Source organism: Astatotilapia calliptera, chromosome 2 (assembly GCF_964374335.1).
Source record: "Astatotilapia calliptera chromosome 2, fAstCal68.1, whole genome shotgun sequence".
In the NCBI taxonomy this organism is placed as follows: domain Eukaryota; kingdom Metazoa; phylum Chordata; class Actinopteri; order Cichliformes; family Cichlidae; genus Astatotilapia; species Astatotilapia calliptera.
This window is the reverse complement of record NC_137423.1, coordinates 7,151,263-7,173,796: the sequence shown is the minus strand read 5'-3', so window position 1 is coordinate 7,173,796 and position 22,534 is coordinate 7,151,263. Positions and strand designations below refer to the sequence as shown.

Below are 22,534 nucleotides of genomic sequence, written 5' to 3'. Positions count from 1 at the left end.
ATTAATAAGTTTAATATTGTTGGACTGTACAATTTGTTTAAGGTGATGTAAGGCCGACTGGAATTAAGACAGAGTGCTTTGAGTTGGTATTGAAATGTGATCAAGTAGCTCTTTAGTTTTAAAAGGTTAATTTGTTTCATGCTTTTCTTTTATTGGAAAGATCAGCTGATATTTTTTCATGATTTTTGTCTGCATTTCTTCTTTTCTTCAGGTTTTAATTACTATCTACTGGTTGGGTCGTGCTGCCAATAGCTGTACATCCTACAACGGGCCCACGTTGGACCTGAAAGAGTTTGAGGGCCTGCTGTCACAGATGCGAAAGGTTGGATAGCTCATGTTTATGCCAGCGATAAAAATATAATGGAAATCTCAAGTACATGGATAATATAGTCAGCACTTGCTTTTCCCCCCCATTATGTCTCTCTTAGTAACCAGAGCTATCAAGTGTAATAGGTAGGGAGACCATATGCTATATTAAATATTTGATCCCTGCAGTAATTCATTTCTACAGCCAAAGTGACCTGAGGCATGACACACAGCTTCTGCAGAATCACTTATTTTGGAACTGAGATTCAGAAAATGTGTGTTTGTTCGCTGTACTAACATTTCTGAGAAAACACCTTTCACCCGAGTTCCAGTCAAGAAAATTGAATTTAACCTACCTTTTACCTTTTTAATGACCCAAGAAAAAGGAGAAAAGTTAGAAATGGCAAACCCTCAAGACACATACATGCATACACCCTCTGTGACCGTCATTCGTAGCCATGATGTCAGTTCTGTGCAATTTATTCCACTATGTGACGTCCTTTTGCTATTCTGTAAAACTGGGAAATTGCTGCCAATTCAGCAAAAATACTTTCCCAGATGTTCACACGTTGCAGACGGACAACACAAAGCCATAATTCCACAAAGCAAAAAAAACTTTGATAAAATGAAGGAAAGCTCATCATGTGCAGGTGCATGAAATTCCAGAGTGACTATTCACTTCCCGCCACACTTCCAACAGTTACTAAATGGAAGCTGGACCTTACCAAAACTGATGATTGAAAAGCACTAAGCAGGTAAATGTGAGCTCAGCTGCGCTCTTATTTACTTTTTGTAAAAAACTTAGTTTAAGTGCTTGTTTTAAAGGGTGAGTTACGAGGGAGATGCATATTTTCTTACTTAACTGGTATAGTGGTATATAAGTTATAATATATTGGTTTAAATTGTGTAAAAGTGAAAGAAACAAATCACACATGACTTCTGCTGCTGTAGAGCCTGTTTTATAAGCATAACAAAGACATTTAGGAGAGTTTGGGAGTTGCATAACAGATGGTAGAGGGGTCATGGGCAGGAAGTCTTTTGGTAGACAGGAAAGGCCTTTCCCCACCTTCCATTAGCTGCAACAACACATTAAAGCTGTGGACAGAGAAAGGGAGGGGTCACTAAGGTGAAGAGAAAATGATGAAGAGTGATGTAGGTAGAAGAAGAGAGAGGTTATTGGAAAAATAGATGTGGGCAGAGTGGAGACTTGCAGCATGACAGCTGTAGTGGACACAAAGGCCAAACAACACAAGTTTGGGGGACTTCAGTGACGACTTATGGAATATGCAGCGAAAATTCCTAATTCATTTTAGGGTGTTTGATTACTTTCATTACTCTCCACCATTTGTTATCACTCTTTTTTTTTGTGCTCATGCATTTTGTAAAATGTGTGTATGCATTCTCAGGAGACAGAAGAGGCAGAGAGCCCTAAACGCAGCATCCGGGACAGTGGCTACATTGACTGCTGGGACTCTGAGCGCAGCGACTCTCTCTCTCCGCCACGCCACGGGCGCGAGGATTCATTCGACAGCCTGGACTCCTTCGGATCACGCTCAAGACAAACCCCGTCACCAGACGTCCTGGTCGCCCGCGGCAGCAGTGATGGTAGGAAAAAAATTTAGTCTATACACTCTTCGATTCACACTGAACTGCTAGTTTTAGTTGACTGTGAAAGACTGGTTACAATGGCCACCCTTTAAATCACAATTTGCAGGTTAAATATGTTCAGTAGCCATTGTGTTGTTTTAGCTATAGCTGTTTTTCCTGTGAGTGAGAAGTAAGTCTTTGTGCAGGTTGGGCAAGGTGCACAGATGCAACATATAGATAAATGAGGTTTATTGTGCTTTGAATGCTACTGTATGAAGGCTTGTTGTTCTGGCTGTGTTTTTGCAGGACAACGCCCAGTTCAAGTCAAAGGCTGTTTGAGAGAATAACATGAATAATCTCTGTACTGTTTTGAAGTCAATTTATGGCTCTTGTTATATTTAAGCCATGGTAATGTACATTGTAAAAGGAATTCAGTAGTGGCTGGGCTCAGTTCCAGTGTCTGTTACCTCTCTTAGACCAAGGGCTACAATCGCACCGTATTAAAGCTCTCTGTGTTCTTCACCTTATCTGACGTCAATCTGCAGTGTCAGAAAACATCCTAGAGTCTAGTTTCAATAACAAATCTGTCCACATTTGGTTTGGTTTCAAACACATTTCAGTTATGTAATATTAACATATGCTCCAACAAGCAGGTGATGTAACACCAAAGGCATTTCATTTATTCATCTTTTTGGAAGGGAAAATTCAAAATTTATGAAAAGATGAAGTTGGCAAGGCAGCAACAGCCACACAGCTTCTGTTTTGTCCTTTCTTTTTGTTTAGAAATTTTGAAAAGTACTTCTTGTTACAGTACAAATTAGAGCCTGTCCTTATGAAGAAGTAAGCAGGGAGACTTTAAGCTGTAGTTTAAACAGTGAAACACTTAAACCCTGCTTATTCAGGGAAAGCTCTATGAAATCTTAGTCCTTAATTCCCCTAAAAATGCACAATGCAGTAGATTTATTTTATAACTCTATTTCTTTATTAACTCTGTTGCTTATCTAATTAAATCTAGTATGAATGAAAATAGTCTCAGCTATCATACTTGTCCCAGCTCGCAGTCTTAAGGTGTTTGTACCATTCCTCATACCATTGACATCTGCACAAAAGTATCTCTGTGCTTGATGTTTGAACCTTTTGTCCTTAGTTACGGCTTTTTGATGCGTTTCTTTAAGTGTGCACTCAGATGAGTGACAGCACCAAAGACTAAGGAAGGTATGACCTATCTCTATACAGTATGTGAGACAAAGAAGAGGAAGAGTTGTGGTTTCATGAAGGAGCTTTCAGTGGTTTTGATCTGACACTTGACTGGTATGTCAAGGATTATGAAACTAACAGCTCTAACAGGTTTTGAGAACAGAAGATATTGTTACATATAATGTATGTATATATGTAAAAATATGGTCTTTGTAATTATTTGGAAGGCATCAAATAGAGATTAAATATGTATACTTTTAAATTTGTCACATTAATTTCTGTCTTTGTCTCTAGATTTCCCTCAACGTGTTTACATTGCTTTGTTGTTTATTACGAAAAATGCTTACTACTGTATATGTGCAGTTTAAGACATCCGACATGGTAGCATGGCACTTGCAAGACCAGCATAAGCTGCAAAACCTTTGAAGTGGCTTTGGGCTGATGTCAGAAATTGAGTTAAAAATACATTTTGGTCTCACATGAGTATTTTATAATGCCAAACTGGCCACATGCTTTCATTGAAAGCTGCTAATTGCTAGACTGTTTGCGGATTTGAAGGTATAAAATTTTAATGGTAGACTATAAAAAAGATTACTGCGTTCGTCACACAGTGTAATGTACTTGTCATTGCTGTGCTGAATGTGGGAAAAACTGAGGAAAAGCATCCTGTCTGATTATGTTTTTGTTTTGAGGGAAGTGCAAAAGGAAACTGTTGTCCCTTGTTGTCATCAACAGTCAAACTATAGTGCTTTAAGGAAAAATCCGCAATGTATCCTGTGGGTTTTTTTTTTTGTGGTTTTTTTTAAGTGTTTACTTTATTGTTGTAGATAAGTAGCTTTCATTTTTGGTTGTAGAAGCAATATTCGCTATTTTTTTTAAAAAAGTGCTAGGATGATGGTATCCAAAACATCCTAAATATGGGCCAATGAACAAGTTTTAGCCAGTCTACTGAAAGTTGGCCCCTTACCATGTTTCTCTTTATTTTTTTTTAAACCTTTTTTTCAAGTTTAACGTAGGTTGCACTGCCTGCTGTCATTTTGTCTATTAAAAAATATGGACTGTGTAGGCTTGGTGGGGTGCCAGGCGGGTAGAAAACCTTTTATTAGCGATCTTGTTAACCACATGCACACACATGCACATGCAGCTTGAAAGAGTTAAGAAAACCAGGCAAATGTTTATTGTTGTTGTCTGTCTACTCATGTTTGCTAATAAAGGTAGGCAAGATATCGCTATACAGGGTGTCCCACAAGTCACTATATACTTTTAATAGAGCCCTAAAAAGAAACTGCTACGTTCTCTTCATGCTTGAAGTGGGAATTAAACATACAATAAGCAACACCAGCCTGACAACCCCCAAATCTGACAATAACTCAAGTTTTTCCGGCAGTGACCCAAAATTAGCTTTTCAAGGGTATTCCACTATTACGCAAAAAGAAACTTGATGGAATAAATGGGCTCTGTTTTCTTAAAAATAGCCTCGAAAAAAGCTGCCACAAACATTCTTTCAACCTCTCTTGTTTATACTACAGAAGCATTACCTAATCAATTTTTCCACCGACACATGTAACTCACAGCTGATTAGTCACACTGTCAACCTGCTGACACCTACATATCATCCAAAGATTGAAAAGAACGAAGAGAGTTGATAGCTGATGAACTGAGGAGGCAGATTGAAGTTTAGCATACCGCTACCTGTGGTGGAATTTCCTTTTAAGTTTTGATAAGTTTATTTTATTTCAGAAGCACTTTGTGATGCATACATGCTTTCAAAAGCTACATATTTAACATCACAATCTTGTGATATTTATTATTCCTGGTTATCAAAATATCAGTGATCAAATGAGACCCACAGGTACAAACTAGATATTTTTAACCCAGGGGGCTTTGAGTACATCTAGCCCCCTGGGTTAAAAAAGAATCCTTTTGTTAACATCCATACAAACTTGACTCCAGCAGGTTTTCCCTGCCCTGACCTTTAGACAAAGCCCTTTCTCTGTTCAGCACTGAAAACTGACTTCACCCTGACAGAAATTAGGAACTTTGATTCAATCGAGAAATTCAATATTGGCAATGCCCTTTTGTTTGGGCTATGTGTGGAGATGGATACGGTTTGGATAAATGAGGCACTTTTGTGGGCTTCTATAGTAAAATTGTCCTTCTCACTTTCTCTGTTTACAGGGCAGCGCCCACTGCCAGTCAAAAGCCGTTTGAAAGAATGATTGAATGATGTAATTGAGATAGTTTTAAAGGTCTTGTAGAAAATATCTCTCCAAAGTGTCTGAAAACTATATGTTTTCAGACTCCTGGCTTCATACATAATCAATGAAAAATCATCATAAACTGAAAGCATAGCTTTTTTTCTCGTACTGCCACATAAACAGTTTACGATTGTAAGAATGATATTGTCTGTATTCAAACTTGGAATCTTTTTTTAATTTGTTTTCATTTTAGTTTGCATAGAAGTGAAAATGATCTTATATAAAGGCAACAACTGTTAATTTTGTAAACTAAAATGTAGAGTGTAACTAACGCTTGTACGGACACGTATAGCTGGGGACCCGGCAGCTCAGTAGTCATTCCTGTTGTTCTTCTTTGAAGTTCCCTTGAATGCTTGTGCCTCGGATGTCTGGATAGTTGGTGCATTATAATGTAAAGTCTCAGCAGTGTACGGTGTATGTGGTCAGTGTTTCTGATCACATTCGAGTGGTCAGAAAAACAAGCATGTGCACAGACACCCACATGGACACTCGCACTCACCATCTGATGATAAAAGTCACTCAGACAATAGCGGACTCACAGATGAATATAACAAAGCTGACGTTTGTTCACATTCATTGGATGTCTTAATGATGATGCACTTTCATCAGCAACTGATGTGCTTCCATGCACTGGAAATAATACATACTACGTATTAGTTACTTATTTACTACTATTGGTATTAATAGTAGTACATTTGTGTTATTTCTTCCAGTTTTTCTTTTTGCATTGTACAGTTATAATAAATGCTACGTATTTGTAGTTAGCAACACATTGTTGAATTAATTATTTCTCACATTGTTCTTACATTTTGTCTTTTCATACTTGGTGTTTTGGACATTCGTTACAACTTTTCAGTTACTGCGATCATTATTGAACTACACTTTGTAACTTTTTCTTTCGTAATGCAGTATAACTAGATGATGATGATGACTATTGATGTCACTATATTTTTCTAAAATCTTGGTACACTATGGACCTGACCCATGATACATTTTCTCTCAAGCTTCACTATTACCATGTGTGCAGAGGGAGCACATCATCCTGTAAAAAACATATGTTGTTCCTTAAAGATGGATCGACTTGGATGGCAGAGTCCCTCATGTTTCCATTGCATGGGTTAAGAGCCATAATTGAACCCTTCGTTGTTAGAAGTGCAGATTTCTCGAAGTCTTTTTTTGGACCTTGATCTGTCAATCTTTGAAACCACATAAAAAGCCTTTTGATAGAAAAAGAAGCTTTTCACAAGTTCAAATGTGACAGCTGCTTCCACGTGTATGTCCACAAAACTAAGGGAAGATTTTATGACTTAGATCTGGTTAAAATTCTTGGTTTGTACTCTGAATATATATACATTGAGTCATAAATTTATAGGTCATAGTCTAAGTACACATGCACTCAAAGGGAGGGGACAGTAGCACATGTGCTGAACATCTTTGAGAGGAATTTTTAGCGACCTTGAATAAAGCAAGGCTGCAGTTATCTGTTTGCTGCGGGTTTTAACATATCTAGGCTTTGGTTTGCAAAACATTGCCAAGTAATCGTGGATGTGACTGGTATATCTTCAGTAAATCACTGGAACTATAAACATGTGACCTGCTGAATGAGACTGAGTTTCATTTCTTTCTTCTATATGTTTTTAGAGGATCACAGTGGGCCATCGCACAGAGGAATTTAGGACCCCAAGTAGGGAAAGTCCTTAAGTAATAAACTTCTGCAAAGCCAGGTGTTACCACTGATATTACAAAGCTAACATTATGTTTAAAATCTGATTCACACAGGAAGAATTTACTCCGTGTCTAACTGCGTGCTAATATTTAGTCAGCACAAGCTGCACAATGCAAATTTAGTGATGATTTATGTCACCTGCTTTGTTTCATAAAAACGGGCTTGCATCTGATTTATGCTCTGTGGCAAGAATGCACAGTGGTCTAATAACACTATTAGACCACTGTAATTTTGTTATGCGTATATGAAGGTTTAAAGAAATAAATCTGGGCTTTCTGCCACAAGACTCCTCAATCAACAGTTTTTCCTCTGATCTTATTTTTGGGTTTAATCTCTTATGTCTCCCTCTTGTTCTCCCTCTGTCTCTCTCTTGCAATGACTCAGCAAGATACAGTTTTCTTGCTGTGTAGGATACTTAAAATGAAGTCGTTTTTTATCGTTTTTTGAACACATTGCGATTGAAAAGGGGCTTTAATATAACACATACTTGTGTTTACATGATTTGTCACAAGTGTAAATGGGCTGAGAACTGGGTGCTTTGTAGAGTATATCTGAGTTTCTGATTACTTCTATCACACTTTGAGTTTTGTTGTTTTTAGCTTATTTTTTCTTAGCATTGAGGTAAAGGAAATCAGTATTAGCAGGTAGCATTGTTCCTGCCATTTTGCTTAATTTCAGAACTTTTAATCAGTGTTTCTGTCATATCATATCAAGATGTACAGCATCATACCATGACCAATGCAAAAAAAGTGGTTATGTTTTTCTCATGCAAAATACTTTTTGAGAGACATCGCTGTGTAGTCTCTAAAGACACACAGTGCATATATAACATGTAGTATAGTCTGTTTCTTCCATATGGGTTAAAAAATACAATTTTGATGAAAAATGTGTCCTCTGGTGCCAGTGAACACTTCTGTTCGTCTCATTAGGCCGTGGCAGCGACTCGGAGTCTGACGGCGCTCCTCACCGGAAGATGCCAGACGTTCGTAAGGATGACATGTTGGCACGACGGACGTCTGTCAGCGAGCCACGAACCGCCGTACCCTTTAACCAGTACCTGCCCAACAAGAGCAACCAGAGTGGATATCTGCCAACGCCACTACGCAAAAAGAGCAACGACAAAGAGGAGGGAGGACGCAAGAGCTGGAGTACCGCCACTTCACCTGTAGGGGGTGACAGACCTCTTAGGTAGGTGTAACACTAGAGAGTGCTCTTGTGACTTGGCTATCAAAAAGGCATTTAGTTTAGCCTAACTGAAAATATCATATAATATTATATGTATGGAATACTAAAAGGTGTCTGTTGTTTGTGTGTCGATATATACAATTGTTGTTAAGTTGGGCACAATCCAAAATAAGAAACAAAGAAGTTTAATAGCTTAATGAACAGATTATCAGGGGTACATGTTACACCACTGTGGCTTGACACTGATTGGTGCAGATAAACCCTTTTAAAGCTTGTTTAAAAAGTTCTGGCTGAAAGCGCACAGTTCATGGTGCTGATGGAAGAAGTTTGACTGCCCAGAAATCCTGTTAATAAGCCTGAAGATGATGGCTGAGATTAGTAGATATGGATGTAGACCATGAAATAATTTAAAGTAATTACTTTAATACAGAACTGATAAAACAAATCAGCTGTTGGAGATTTTTCAATGTTTTAAAATGTTTTGTGTGTGAGTGATGTTTAAGGGGGGTTTGTTTGTTTGAGTTTTTTTTACAGTAATTGGCAAGATTAGGTGTTATGTCAAATTGCATATGTCTGTAATAAAACCTCTCAGCTTTTGATTATTTTTCTAGTATTGTACAGATGTGAGTGGCTAATAGAGGCCAGATGTGGGTTTTCATTGGCTCTAATTCTGACAATGTCTGAAGCAGATTTAAAACAAAAGGTCTTTTTGAAATAGTCTGGCATGACACCATGCAAATTTCATCACAAGTTTCAGATTTCTGCTTGCTCAGCAGATTCCTTGATGTGCTTTGATTGTCTCTTGTAGCTTCCGATGTTGCTTGTTTGCTATTGACTAGATTGAGTTTGGTGTTTAGTACGGAGCCCCGCAGGGGACATGGGAGGAAAAAAAAATTAAGACGGACTTTTGCGAGATCTCGCAAAACAAACTCGGGATCTCGCAAAAGTTTTGCTACCCAATTGGTTATTTCCCTATTTTTTTCATCCATCAAAGCTCACATATTGATTTTGCATTTATTCTTTTCCTCTTTCCCTCCTTCTCCATCTCTTTACTTCACCTCTTATTATTTTATGTCATGGTGTGTCCTTCACTCGTTCTTTCCCCAATCCTCCCTACATCTGTTTGTGCTTCATGTCTTATGACCATCATGTTGTGATTATCCTCATGTGACTAATTTTACTCCCAATGTGATTACGTATTCCTGTCCTGTGTGTGTGTTGCATGAATGGGTGATGCCTCAGTCTAAATGAGGTCTGTAGCTTAGAAATCCCTCCTGGAGAATCCCCTAGTCCATCCCCCACCCTGCCCCTTAAACCCTGTACACAGATTCAAAAGGAGAACCACATTAAAAAGGACAAGCACGAAGGGAGGCAGTCTGCATCTCCGCCTTGCATTGAGATCCATACAGCAGGCAAAAGAAGGAGAAGTGAGCCTCTGCCCAGTAGTCTCCCCCAGCCCCAAGCAGAGCCCCCAAGAGAGACTGTAATTCATCTGATGGTCACCTCTGAGCAAAGGTTTTAACCTTCACTCATATTTTCTCAATACCAGATATCAACATCCCCATTCCTTTTTGTAATTACTATTTTTTATGTTTTTGTTTTTTTAATTTAACCCGTCAAGTTTATTTTTGTGCTTTTACACATTGTTTCTCTGATTTTTAAGCAAAAATTTATTTTATATGTGTAAAGTTTTTAGGTGGCTGCAGAGAGCTCTGTGCAGTGTCACAGCTAAGGTGGGGGGGAGGTCAGAAAAGTAAATAAAGTAAAATTACCACACCACTATCCATATCTGCTTTAAGCTAACAGCTCCAAGGTAAATGAAAAACTAATAGCATGTTGTTATTCTACACTCCAGTTTGATAATAATATATAAACAGTATTTGGAGTTGTTTGGGGTTAGAATAGGCATTTTGGGTGGTAGTGCAATAACGTTATGGATGGTATGGATTTTCTGACAGATTTGATAGAAATGTATACGTTTTCTGTAAAAATCTGACCATTTGACAGTTATTCCTGCTATGTTTGGAAAATCAATCACCAAATGAGCAAAATTTAAATTGTTTTTTCAATACTGATGATTTTTCTTTTGGCTCTGCCTAAAACCTCCTGGTGAATGCCAACAATTGGTTTTTGCAGGAAGAAACTTTGCAAGTCCATGATAGAAGAGTTTAGTGCTCAGTGTGTAGAGATCTTTATTATTGTTGGTCATGAGTAGAGTCAGCAGTAATATTTCAGCTGAACTTTTGTTTTTTAAAAGGTTAACTTATTCTACATCAAGTGGTATTTTGCCGTGTTTCATGTGCAAGTTTTGATATATTTGACTCTAATCCTCTTGAATGCCACAGAAAACACTGAAAAATTGATCTTGCTTATTTCAGCTGTAGCGTACCTGTCCAAAACCAATGTTTGTGATAGTCACGATACTCAACAAACATCTCTAAGAACTGTTTTCTTCAAGACAGTTTCCATGGTAGAAAACTTTTCCAGCTGATGTTTAATTTTTCTTTTTGGCATTGCTTTTATCAGATCATCTTTTCCACTGCTCCTTTTATCCAGTCTTGGGTAACAGTAAGTTAGCAAGAGGGTCACATCTTATTTAAACCAGTTTCAGACTGTAATGCACTTGCAGCCTTTTGCTTATATATTTCAGAAAGTCTGTACGCAGCAGGACAGCCCAAAGTCTCAAATTATACATTTGGTGTCAGGAAACAAGGTGAGGATTATGAGCTGTCAAAGAACAATGCCATTGTATATTTTACAGCTCACACAAATCCAATGTGATTGCAGTGCTCCTTGAAAAATGTCAGTTTAGGTCTCTTATGTAATTTCGCAGTCCGGCCTTATCCGGTGTTATTTCCTAGTCAAACCGACGTTTCGTTCACAGTGCTGTTGGAGAGTCATGCCTCCAGTTTCCAGCATTATCTTCTGGCACAGATGTTGTGACATTGATTGAATATTGAGAATGTTAAGGGAGTGAATCCTCAATAGAAATCGGATGGTTGTCCGAGACAAAGGGGATTTGTAGGATATTTTATATGGATTTCCCCATCTTGCATATTTCCTGAATAAAGCCAAGGCTAGAATTTTTTTTCAATTTCAGCTAATTGGTTTTTGCAATGTTGACACATCCTTTTTAAGAGCTTTTGCTGTTTCACTCAATTAGTTGAGTAGAGCAGATACCCAGTGCCATGTTTTTTTTAGCTGTTTTTGTAGTTGCAGTAATGACCAAATCTGTTTGACATCTAAAGTATCAGAAATCTGTTGTTCTCTAGATTTTTTTCAATCAAACATAAATTTTGATCAAGTGAAAGGGAGAACAAAAGAACCAAGTGGTTGCTTTCCAGTTATATCACAATATATTTCTATCAAATCTGCAATCATATGCTAGGAGCAAAGCTGCATGCACAACTGAAACATGGACACACAGAAATATACACATATATGTATATATAATATGGATGCACACAAGAATGTACTGTATGTGTCCACACACAAACAAACATTCACAGAGAACATGAACATTCGACCCACCCTCAGGATGTAAGGAAATGAGGCCTTCTTCCTTCCCTGACCCTGAGCAGGCTGGGACTGAAGCCTGGCCTTTTCACTGCCGGCAGCTGGCCAGTCTCTCCCTCCCTACCATGTATTCTGGGAATTTACAGTCCAATAATAAGCCTCCCAGAAAGTAGCTGTTCATCACAGGATGACAAACAGCAGACTGTTTTGTGAATTTTGCTTTGACTTTGTCTGCTCTGAAGGAATTTGTGACCATGCGCTATTTTCATAGATTTATGTCTTTAAAAAAAACTAGGCTTCTCCAGAGGAATGCTGTCTTATGATGTAGGATAATAACCAGGCAGCAAAACGGTTTAGTTTGCTTTGCTTTCTGCAGTACTCCAGCTCGCTCGTGCTCAGAGGAATTCTTCCACCATTCGTCGACCCTAGCAGCAAATGCCACGGCCGCCTCCGTGTTTCAAACGAGCCCCATCAACACAGCTGGGAAGCATTCACCTGTGACACACCAGGAGGATGTCGCAATAAGGAAAGGAGTTCCTGGTTCTCTGGTAGCTGCAGATGCAGATGCAAAAGGAGATGATAAACAGGCTTGTCAAATACCGACCTCACCCAAATGTATCGTCACCCTGAGTCCGTCTAGCTTCCTTCCTGTGCCCACTGCCATGGCAACCGCATCAACAGAAACAACTGATACGTGCCGGCAGAAGGGAAAGCCACAGACTGAAATGGATGAAGGCACGTCTTGGGTGGACAGCAGTCTTCCAGCAAAGTGAGCTCACTCCAACAGCTACACTGTTATTTAATGAAACTTTGCTGCATTAAGCTAAAACGGCTTAATTCACTTCAAAGTGAAGGGATCTTCTATTTCCATGATCCCTTTGAATTTTCTATATCAGCATGTGATCTTGACGTGAGACTGCAGTGCTTCTCTGTGGATGATGAATGTCACTATCTGAAGACTGCATGACCTTTTTTACCTGTTTTACATGAAGGCAAATTGATAGTGCCAGCTAAAATCTGTTGTTGAAAAGGGCTGCATGGAAAGTCTGAAAAGTTGACTTTTTCTCTTATCCTTGCTTTTTTGTGACTGATTAATTTGTGAAAGTAGAAACATTTGAGAATGTGCTTTTTGATTAACTGTGCATGACTTTAGTTGGCAGCTTTTGAGCTGTTCAGGGATTTCAAATTAGGAAACAACTTGCATTCTGAAGTAAATTTGATCCAGTTTGAACCAAAATCGATAAGTAATTCTTCAGTCTATATCTTTGAATCCAAATCTAGATTGGCAATCACACAGTGATAGTTCAAAGTGTGCCAATGAAATTCTATAGTAAAGCTGACTTTAAAGCATATTCCCAGCCACACATCTATCTACCCCAAAACATATGGCAAATAGATGTTTTACTAGGACATACCATATGACAAATACCATTTTTAGCAAACAATCTGCCTGGTCTTGATTTAGTCTTTTTTTTCCCATCTTGTGAGATTCAAACCACAGGCCACACTGTCTCTCACACCCCTCCAACATCACAGAGACAGCTCTGTATGAAGACCTTTGTGGTTAAGGCCAAACCTACAAGTGGTGGTCACAGACACAAAGACAGCTGCATCCTTGATGTTACCCTTGTGCTGTCTAATAAAACATGCATTTCCTTTTTTTTTTTTCTTTCTTTTTTCAATAGTTTAGTGTCAACTGCATTCTAAGATCATGGCCATATAATGTGTTTTTTAAAATTATTTTTATTTTATGCCAGCAGTGCTTTTAGTGCTGCAGTAAATTTGTGTTCTGGATAAGACTGCCCCCTTGTGTCTGGCTTGAGGTTTGTCATTTAACCTAGGAGCTAACACAACCAAAGATCACCACACATATTTGTTTCAAGCATTAGTAATTAAATTAAGCTGGTGCGTAGTCACAAACTAACTCATTATCAGCTGCAAACATGGCTTTTTAATATTTGCACGCGTGGATGAGATGTTTCTCTCTTCAGAGTGTTGTGTTCATTTGTGATTGTGTTTTCCCTCCATGCTTTCTGACTTCTGTAGATTCAGCCACACAGATTGTGTGTCAGATGATCCGCAGTAAGTTGTCTTTTTACCCCTCACAGGCTCAGCTGCCTGGCATTGCTCTGCAGTACAAAATAGAGCTGGCTCAATAAGTCATTAAATCATTTGTTCATTGTTGGAAATAGGTCAGGGAAGTGGGGAAATCTGCCAGAAATTGAAGGAATTTAGAAAAATGTCGCCACTGACAGCAATTTATATTTATAAAAGTTCTATTTTTTCCTTTATTAATTTCATATTGACAATCTTGTGTTGGAAAAAAATGCTGCATTATGCTGTCATTTAACCATAATATGCTCTTACCAGGGTATGGATCATGTGAAGTGGCCCATAGAACCTCAAACTTTACTGGAATTGATACCCTAATGTCATAAATCATTCCTTTAATTCATCTTTTGGGGCAATTTTGACATGACATGTTAAACACCACATAGTCTACAGAAATGTGGAATGGAACCAAAATGCTTTCTGCAATGACAGTAATTTATCTGATTTCTGTTTTCGTAGAGGTATTAGTGGGAATCAGTGCAGCCAGTCGGTGCTGATGTATGACAGCATTTGTTACAAGGCGATCTTATGTGACGACTTTTTTCTGCATGGAAAACATAAATGTCTCACAAATAAGCAGATTTTCCTGCTTGCAGTTAAATGATTTGTGGTGGACATTTTTGGCTGTGTGCTTCAACAGTGTCAAACAGTGTCCCTGGCTCTTAGGCTTATCATGGAAAATATGGCTTCAATAAACCTAGTGCTTTTTTGCCTTTGCCTGGCAACAATCCATTCCTCTCAAATTTATTCAACGTGCCTGCTGCCAAGGATGTGGAGAGGACTTGCTAAACTCATCCTCAGTGCTTCTGCGAGCCAGCTGCATGTGTCATGTAAAGCAGCCATTTCTACCAGCCTGCCAACAACCAGTCCCTTTAATCCCATACACAACAGCTAAAAGTGCAGCATGATGACAGGGGATTGCTTAAGTGCAGTTGCCCCTTGGTGTGAAAATACTGTACTGCTGCAATGTTCTTTAATGCACACACTGCTCAGTGAGAACCAAAAAGCATTTGTGAGTGAGTACCATCTAAGTGCCACTCTTTTGTAACTTATGACTGTAAGCCAAGCGATACCTTTGAAAATTACCTGTTGCCAGCACATAAAAGTACTAAAAATAGACAGGTGCTATATTCACATAGTTAAGACAGTTGTCATTGCTCTTAGGCTTTCTAATTCTGTGATCAACATGCATTGTTGCTGCATGCCTCTAACAATAAAGCTGTACTTTCTGTCTCATCTGTAATGTAAAACTGTTTCGCCATTGCAGAACAAATGTAAAGAGAAATGTAAACTGCCTTTAATGAGTCAATGATTGTATGAAGATCATACTGATTGTTGCATCTGATGAACTCAGATTGAAACTGATATTAAATGTATTTAAATGTGTTTTGAAACATATCGAATCCATCCAAAGAGCAAAGACGCAGAAATCTTTGTTTGATCTTCCGAGGGAACAATGGGCTGGATAAAATCTTAGTTCTGCTTACTAAGCAAGCATGAAGTTTCCTTTAAAAACATGTTTCCATGGAACAATGATTTTATTTTTGGTATCTCTCTGAGACACTGGGACCAGTTTATTTACCTTTTCCTCATTATGATAAATTGACGTAGTTTTTGAATGATGTGGTTTGTTTGATACATTCTGTTTGGACTGTTCCATGGTATACATGGTAAAGCTAATTTTCTGTGTTTATTTGACATTAACCATTTCAGTGGCTCCAGTAGTATAGTGGATTACACACTCGCCTTATAAGCAAAGAAAAATCCCAGTTTTACGGGAAGAGGGAGAAATCCCTTTTGGGTTGCTTCAGGAAGGGCATCTGGTGTAAAAAGAAATCTGCCAGATCAAACATGTAGACCTACTTGCTATGGTGACATCTTATGATTAAGTGAGCAGTCAAAAGTAGCTTTTATTCAACATTAAACATGTTACTTCTTCAAAGTTGCATTGAAAGTATAGAATATGTTAAAGCAGTTTTTTTTTATATTGTGTTCCAGTGACAAAATGAAAACACCATTACAGTAGTAGTACATCATGTACTATAGAATCACTAGTAGTATAACTAATAAGCCCAGTTTGATTTAAATAATTACTGCTTGTTTTTTCCCCTTGCCTGCAGGAGTGTGAGTATGATCGACATGCGTGGTGAGGAAGAAGCCACGTTACAGCCGCACAGTCAGGTGCGTCATGAGCGGATGCATAACCAGTACAACAAAATGAAGGAAGAGGAGGACCACTGGCAGGATGTGAGTTTCTCAGACATTAGGTCGCTCACTCTGTATCTTTCGGTCTTTGTTTTATGGGACTGACATTTATTTGTATGCAGTTTGTTACATCTTTGCATTACTTTCATTATTCCTTTTTAACTGCTATGGTTTTACTGCCTGTGGCCTGTTATACAAGCGTCTTCTAAAGTCATTTTAGCTGTGCCCCAGTAAAATAACAGGGAGCTCAAAGTGCTGCTGAACCAGGACATACTTTGAATCTGTCTGTATGGGTGTCAGGACCTGGCCCGATGGAAAAGTCGGAGGAGGAGTATTTCCCAGGATCTGATCAAAAAGGAGGAGGAAAGGAAGATGATGGAGCGCCTGATGTCAGGAGACACTTATACCTCTCAGAGGAGAAGAAGCATCAAGACCTATAGGGAGATAGTAGAGGACAAGTAAGTTACATCCACGACAACCTACTGAGAACTGCTTTAATGAGTATACCACAGGAAAGCCAATAGCTCTTTGCTCAGTATGATATCAGAAGTAAAGAAAAACTGGGTCATTCTCAGAGAAGAGAATTATATGTCCCCTGTCATTGCTGTCAGCGGGCACAGAGGTGAATGCAGCTCCTCCTGGAGTTCACTTTAAATAGGTCTCCTTCAGAAATTAAAAGGAAGAGCAGATTGTGTGAGTGATTGTGAAATGACTAGAAGAAACTGATCTTTTGCAGTGAAGAAAAAAAAAGGTCTCTTGAGTTTGACAGCAACCAATCAGCCTTTGGTAGCAATTACAACTGATTTCTGTATCTGTCTTTTTAGACAAAGCTTGGCTAAAGCAAGAGTAGGTTCAAATAATTGTTATATCAACTGCTTTACCTCTGCTATGCTTTCTCTTCTTTCTAAGGGAGCGTCGTGAGGAGGATCTACGGCAGGCATACAAGAAAGCCAAAACTCCTGAGGAGGCGACTGCCATTCTCCAACGTTACGCCCAGCGTTTCTCCATAAGCGAAACAGTCCTCGAACGCCTGCAGCTGCCAAAGTTGTTGGACCGCAGCATATCCGCTGACCCCTCCTTCCCCATCTCACCTTTCCCGCTCTCCCTCTCCCTGTCAGCCTCTCCCACGACACCAGACCCTTTCGATTCTGACTTCAATGGGCCCATGAGGTATCTGCGCCAGCAGTCTGCCCCGACTCCAAAGTTTACTTCTACATTTGAGGCGCGAATCGAGGAGTTTCCCAAAGAACCGTCCTCACACCAGCGGTCTCAGATACGCTCTCGCTCCTCTGAACCGCCATCAACCCGAGCCCTGTCACCCAAACCGGTGCCTTTGCTGATGCCCAAGCCTTATTTCCAGGCCCGACCTGCAGGAGGTGAAACTTGGAACAACAAGGTATGATTGACTCAGGCGAAGGAGGTCAGATATTGACTTACCTAGATATATCTGAATGTGAGAACACAGATGTCAGTATATTTTTTTCATTGCACCACAATTCACACATGGAAACATTTAAGATTAAGGATTAAGGTGACAACAATTAAAATGTTCATAGTTGTCTACTCCAAATACTGAGTCCTGTTTTTAGCTGTTTTTGCACATGAACAATATCAGGAGGTTCAGTCCAAAACATTGGCAGATGTTACCCTCTCTCACACGTGGGACACAGCAGGAAATAATCCCATTCATGTGTGATCTGTTCTCACTATTAGATATACCCAGTTTGGTTTAGGCTAGGATGCTGCCTGGGTATAGAAGGAAGTGCATATGACTCCCACTTTCTTAGTGTCTGTTCATCGAACATGTACATGAACATATTGGACTATGACTATGCACTAAGCAGCTGACAATCCAGCTGCTTTCAACATTTGCACTGCCTGCAGGTATTGTCACAGGAAGCTTCAGGGCTGCTGTGGATATACAGTATGGTGCTTCTTGTTCAGGTTGTGTACACAGTGATTCTAAAGCTTTATTCCTATATACAAAAAAGAAGATAAGATCTTGTTAGTCTAACGGTGATTAAGGCCTTGACCATTTCAAATGTGGTTACTTGCAAGTGTCGGTTTCCCTCCTTGTGGGTAAATTCCTCTCCGGGTCTCTTGGCATTTACATTAGAATACCACAGAACTGCCATGGTGATGAGCTGGCTGGTTTGTAGGAAAATGTAAGACATCCCCTCCCTGAAGAAGCATGTAATGTTTCAATTTAGCTCGAAGTACTCTCAACGGGATCCATTTCCTTTTCTTCTAGAAAAAAATTACAAAATGGGAATTTTCATGATGAGATCTTATGTTTTGGTGTGGAAAAGAGGGAGGGTAAGATTATTATCAGACCAAATGGAACAAAGCACTCTTCTGGAATTCCTTGTCAGGAGTCTGAGCAAAGCCTGGGCTTCAATGGAGCCCTCTGTTCCCTATTGACTTAAGAAGTTGACAAGTAGGACCCTCTCAATGTGAAGTGGGCTCCCGACGGACAAAGAGAGCCCACACAGGCTGCAAGGAGAGGGATGAGAAGGTGGAGGCAGAGAGGGGGAGACTGAGCCTGCATTCACCCATCTTTACCACCGTGTCTTGAGTTACCGCTCACTAGGAGCTCTTCGCACATATATTAGTGCCTCTTGTTCATAGAGGGCAGTGTGGTCTTGTGAGCTGGATGAATAGCTAATTACTAACTGAGAAGAGAGGTTCATAATGACCACAAATGAGGCCACTGGGTTTTTTGGCGTGGTTTATTTTACATTTTTATTCGCAGTCAGTGTTGTTCAGGATTTCTATATTTATCCATGTAATGAATGAAGAATAAATTGGACAATAAGCACCTTATCTAGAAATGAGTGGTTCAATACTGTAATCTTACCTTGAAATTGCATATGTTATGATTTAGAGCAAAATAAATAAAATTGAATGGTATAGCCATATCGTTCAGCTTGCTTTCTTAACATTAATGCATGTTGAAGCCATTTATTGAAAAGCGAAGGGTATAAACACTACACACAGAAAATTAAACATTAAACTTTTTCTCTTTTTACCTAGGTGGATGGTTTGCTGCGAGTAAATGGTGACGTTGGAAGTGACGATGTTCCCACCACACCTGAGAGTCAAGGGAGGGACTCGCCTCCCCATTTTCAGGCATCCCCTTCCCAAAGCAAAAACAGCACTGTAGATGGTGCTGTAGATGTTCCCTTGTCAGAAACCTCACTCCCTCACAGTACCCACACCTCTTCTAGGGAAGGAAGTCCAGTGTCAACAAAGGCAAAGGAGACACAAGATGTTACAGAGATAGCTTCTGAGGACACTCAGGAGGTCCAGGAGGAGAAAGTCACTGAGTCAACACCACCCAGCCGGCCCACCTCACTCCCATCAGTGAGAATTCCGATGTTTTATAGTTATTTACATTTTTTTGTCTTTTAAAGAAGCATGGTTAGTGGGTATTTTACTCCAAGCCCAGTTTTCTGGGTGCAGAGTATTTTGCCTCTCTCAATAATGCCGTATATTGAATACTTGCCCTGTATTCTGTTCCTTGCCATGCATTATATCATGCATCTTGCAATGATTTTGCCCAAATTTAGTTGAGATTGAACTCTTCAAGTCTGAAATATCATGTTTCGTTTGTACTTCTTACACAACATAGGCCCTTTGATCTGCAGAATTTAGTTTAGCATTCAGAAAGAAATCCATATGTGACCCCTACAGGAGCTGCAGAAGCCACAGGAAAGCTTTGGAAAGACTGGAAACCAGACAGCAGCTGCTTCAGAGGAAGAAAAGCCAAATGCTGTAGCTTATCAAAACCCACCTGCAGGTAGTAGTATGCTGACACCTTGTGGTTACTTTTAGAACAAACACGTGTTACTGAAGTTCATGCAACACTGTGCAACTATATTAGTAGATTTTAAACTTCTTGTATGTCTTTTTTCAGAAGCCAAACAAGAACAAGAAATGTCCAAACCATCTAGTGAAGACCTCTCTAATCTTGTCCAGTCTGGGGTTGATATACAGTCATATCAGCCAGTAGGTGATATCAAAACTCAAATTATGAGCCATCTGTCTAGTAGATGTCTAGTGGATAACATGCACTCATAACACAGTTCCACCCCCCAATCCAAGGACTTCCCTCTATACACAGACTACACAACTACCATCACCACGGTGCAATCCTTAATTTGTAAATTTATAACAATATTTATTTATTTATTTTTCCCGATTTTTATATTTGTACATTTTAAATTTTGAATACTGTTCGTATGTATATAGTGCTGCAGACCTGTGCACCTCACCCCCCTTTCTTTTCCTACATATCTGCACTGTGTAGGAGATGCTCTGTATCTCATTGTACATGTGTATACTGACAATAAAAGGTGTTCTATTCTATAATCTTAAATCTACCTGCAGGCCAATGATCCCTGCTCCCGGGAGCTCTTACAGAGGTCAGAGATGTCATCAAGCTCAGCTCCACCAGGATCATCTGGTTATCACCAGCAATGGGAAACAAAAGCAGGTATGTACATGTTTAACACCCAGACATCTGGCTTATTTACCATACTTATTGTTTTAGATGCTTGATCAGCAAATCCCTGTTAGTGCCTGTTTTTCTTTTTGCCTTCCAATATGTCACTTTGCTTTGCTGCTATGATTAAAGGGGCATTCAAAGGTTTGCGATCATGATGAGACTTGTTTTAGCAAAGCCTCGACTCACTTATCATATCGCTGTAGTATATCCCATTTTATTTCATAAGGGAGATGGACATGCAATCCAACAAAACATCAATCAAAAAATCTGCCTTGCTTTATTGTTTTTTTTTTCTTATTTGTTTTTATTCATAATTTGTATAACCAAACTGGAATTAATTTTTATGTGGGGAAAAAGTGTTGCTCTTTAAGGGTTTTTTTTTAAAAAATTTTATTTTAATTTTAGGTTTTTTTTATACCAGTTTTCCAGTTTCCACTTACAGTATCACAGGAGGAATGCTGCAATCTGCACCCTCTCCACCTCCTGGTTTTGACATCTATCCCTTATTCTTTCCTCCTTTCTTTCCCTTTCTCCCCTAATTCCCTCTTTTCCTTCCACCTGCACATTTTTATTTTATTTCGCTATAGAGCTTGCAAACAGTGTCAGGTCTTCGTTGGCAACCAGCAGCCCTAAATTACGCTGGGAGTTCTTCGCTCCGCAAGGTAAACTCCCTCCACTCGTGGCGATCACATTTCCGCCCTTGAGTGCTGGTGCACAGGGCTTCCCTGCCGTTTCTCCAAGGGCTAGACCCCAGACCCATCTCTTGTTTATTCCTTCATTTCCAATGTTTTTGTGAATGAACAGTGACGTTTTCTGTGTTTTAAATGTGTTTTGAAGTTTCTCATTCTTAGTATTACTGGCTCATCAGTGTCTTGTTGTTGTAAAAGATGTTCTCATCATGTTTACAGAAGCTCTTAATGAGAAGAAGTGCCCTTTGACAATGTATTAAAAGAAGATTATACACATTTTTGACCTGCTTAACTTTTAGTTTCATGCTTGCCTCAGTGTGCTTCACATTATGGGGGCTTTTCCACCAAAAGCTCTAACATCTGGTGTGTATTAGAGCTCTATTAAAGTTGTGATCAGCATTACTCAGTACCCACTGCAGTGGGAAAGCCAGATGTTGGGTAGGGGAGAAATATATTCTCACAGAACTGTAGTTACAGCCTGTAACTAACAGAAATTTATTTAATTGTGTAAGGTTTATCTGTTGTTTTGATCATTCGAACATTTGACTGTTATTTATAAGTTGTTGTGGACTCCTTTTGCGTAGCAGTCTTTCTGCATGCAAGTGTGAATTTCAAAAAAATAATCTCCAAAAGTTGATTCTGTTCATCTGGACGTAGCGTTTTGTGGGAGAAACGTTTCGTCACTCATCCAAGTGACGTCTTCAGTCTCAGCTGACTGCAGGTTTCCCCAAATCTTATAAACAGTATATTTGCATAATGACTGAAACCAGCCCACTGAAGGAACAAAGGGCTGGGAGGTCAGTTCCTTCATCATAATTATGCAAATTCTCATGACCATTGATCAAAGACCGCTGATCAATGGCCATGAGTTCCATTCACAAAGAGTTGGGGAATGGCTGCAATCACAGCATTGTAAGATGCTGAAAGATGTACCCTTAGGCCCCCTCCTCGATTCAGAGGTCGTTCCCTTTTCACGTAAATGGTCTCCTTGACTCCACGCTCAAACCAGCGTTCCTCCCTGTCCAGGATGTGTACATCCTCATCATTGAAAGAGTGTCCACTGGCCTGTAGGTGTAAATAGACTGCAGAGTCCTGGCCAGACGAGGTCAAAAAAGATAATGTTCAGCTGTTTTCCACACACTGGTTAAACCTACAAAACCTGACCTAGTAAGAGGCAAAGTTTCAATTTATATCAACATTTTTCTAACTAGAAAGACAAAATAAAACCTTTGAACCTTTGACAAAT

At 39.3% G+C, this 22,534-nt stretch overlaps 1 protein-coding gene across 13 annotated transcripts in view; it reads left to right on the top strand.

Annotated features, from left to right (window-relative positions):
- LOC113031261 (LIM and calponin homology domains-containing protein 1) overlaps positions 1-22,534 on the top strand; it is an 84,006-nt gene that overhangs the window by 51,969 nt on the left and 9,503 nt on the right. For 5 of the 13 annotated variants that reach the window (XM_080304939.1, XM_080304947.1, XM_026183302.2 and 2 more), the window contains 14 exons: positions 212-322; positions 1,713-1,911; positions 8,004-8,262; positions 9,502-9,774; positions 12,152-12,544; positions 13,822-13,857; positions 16,008-16,134; positions 16,393-16,550; positions 17,002-17,488; positions 19,126-19,455; positions 19,786-19,894; positions 20,009-20,100; positions 20,482-20,587; positions 21,187-21,261. In XM_080304939.1, the coding sequence (XP_080161065.1) occupies positions 212-322; positions 1,713-1,911; positions 8,004-8,262; positions 9,502-9,774; positions 12,152-12,544; positions 13,822-13,857; positions 16,008-16,134; positions 16,393-16,550; positions 17,002-17,488; positions 19,126-19,455; positions 19,786-19,894; positions 20,009-20,100; positions 20,482-20,587; positions 21,187-21,261 (2,755 nt within the window). The remainder of the gene's footprint in view (positions 1-211; positions 323-1,712; positions 1,912-8,003; positions 8,263-9,501; positions 9,775-12,151; positions 12,545-13,821; positions 13,858-16,007; positions 16,135-16,392; positions 16,551-17,001; positions 17,489-19,125; positions 19,456-19,785; positions 19,895-20,008; positions 20,101-20,481; positions 20,588-21,186; positions 21,262-22,534) is intronic. The other 8 variants (XM_080304928.1, XM_080304949.1, XM_080304915.1 and 5 more) reach the window with 7 other exon arrangements.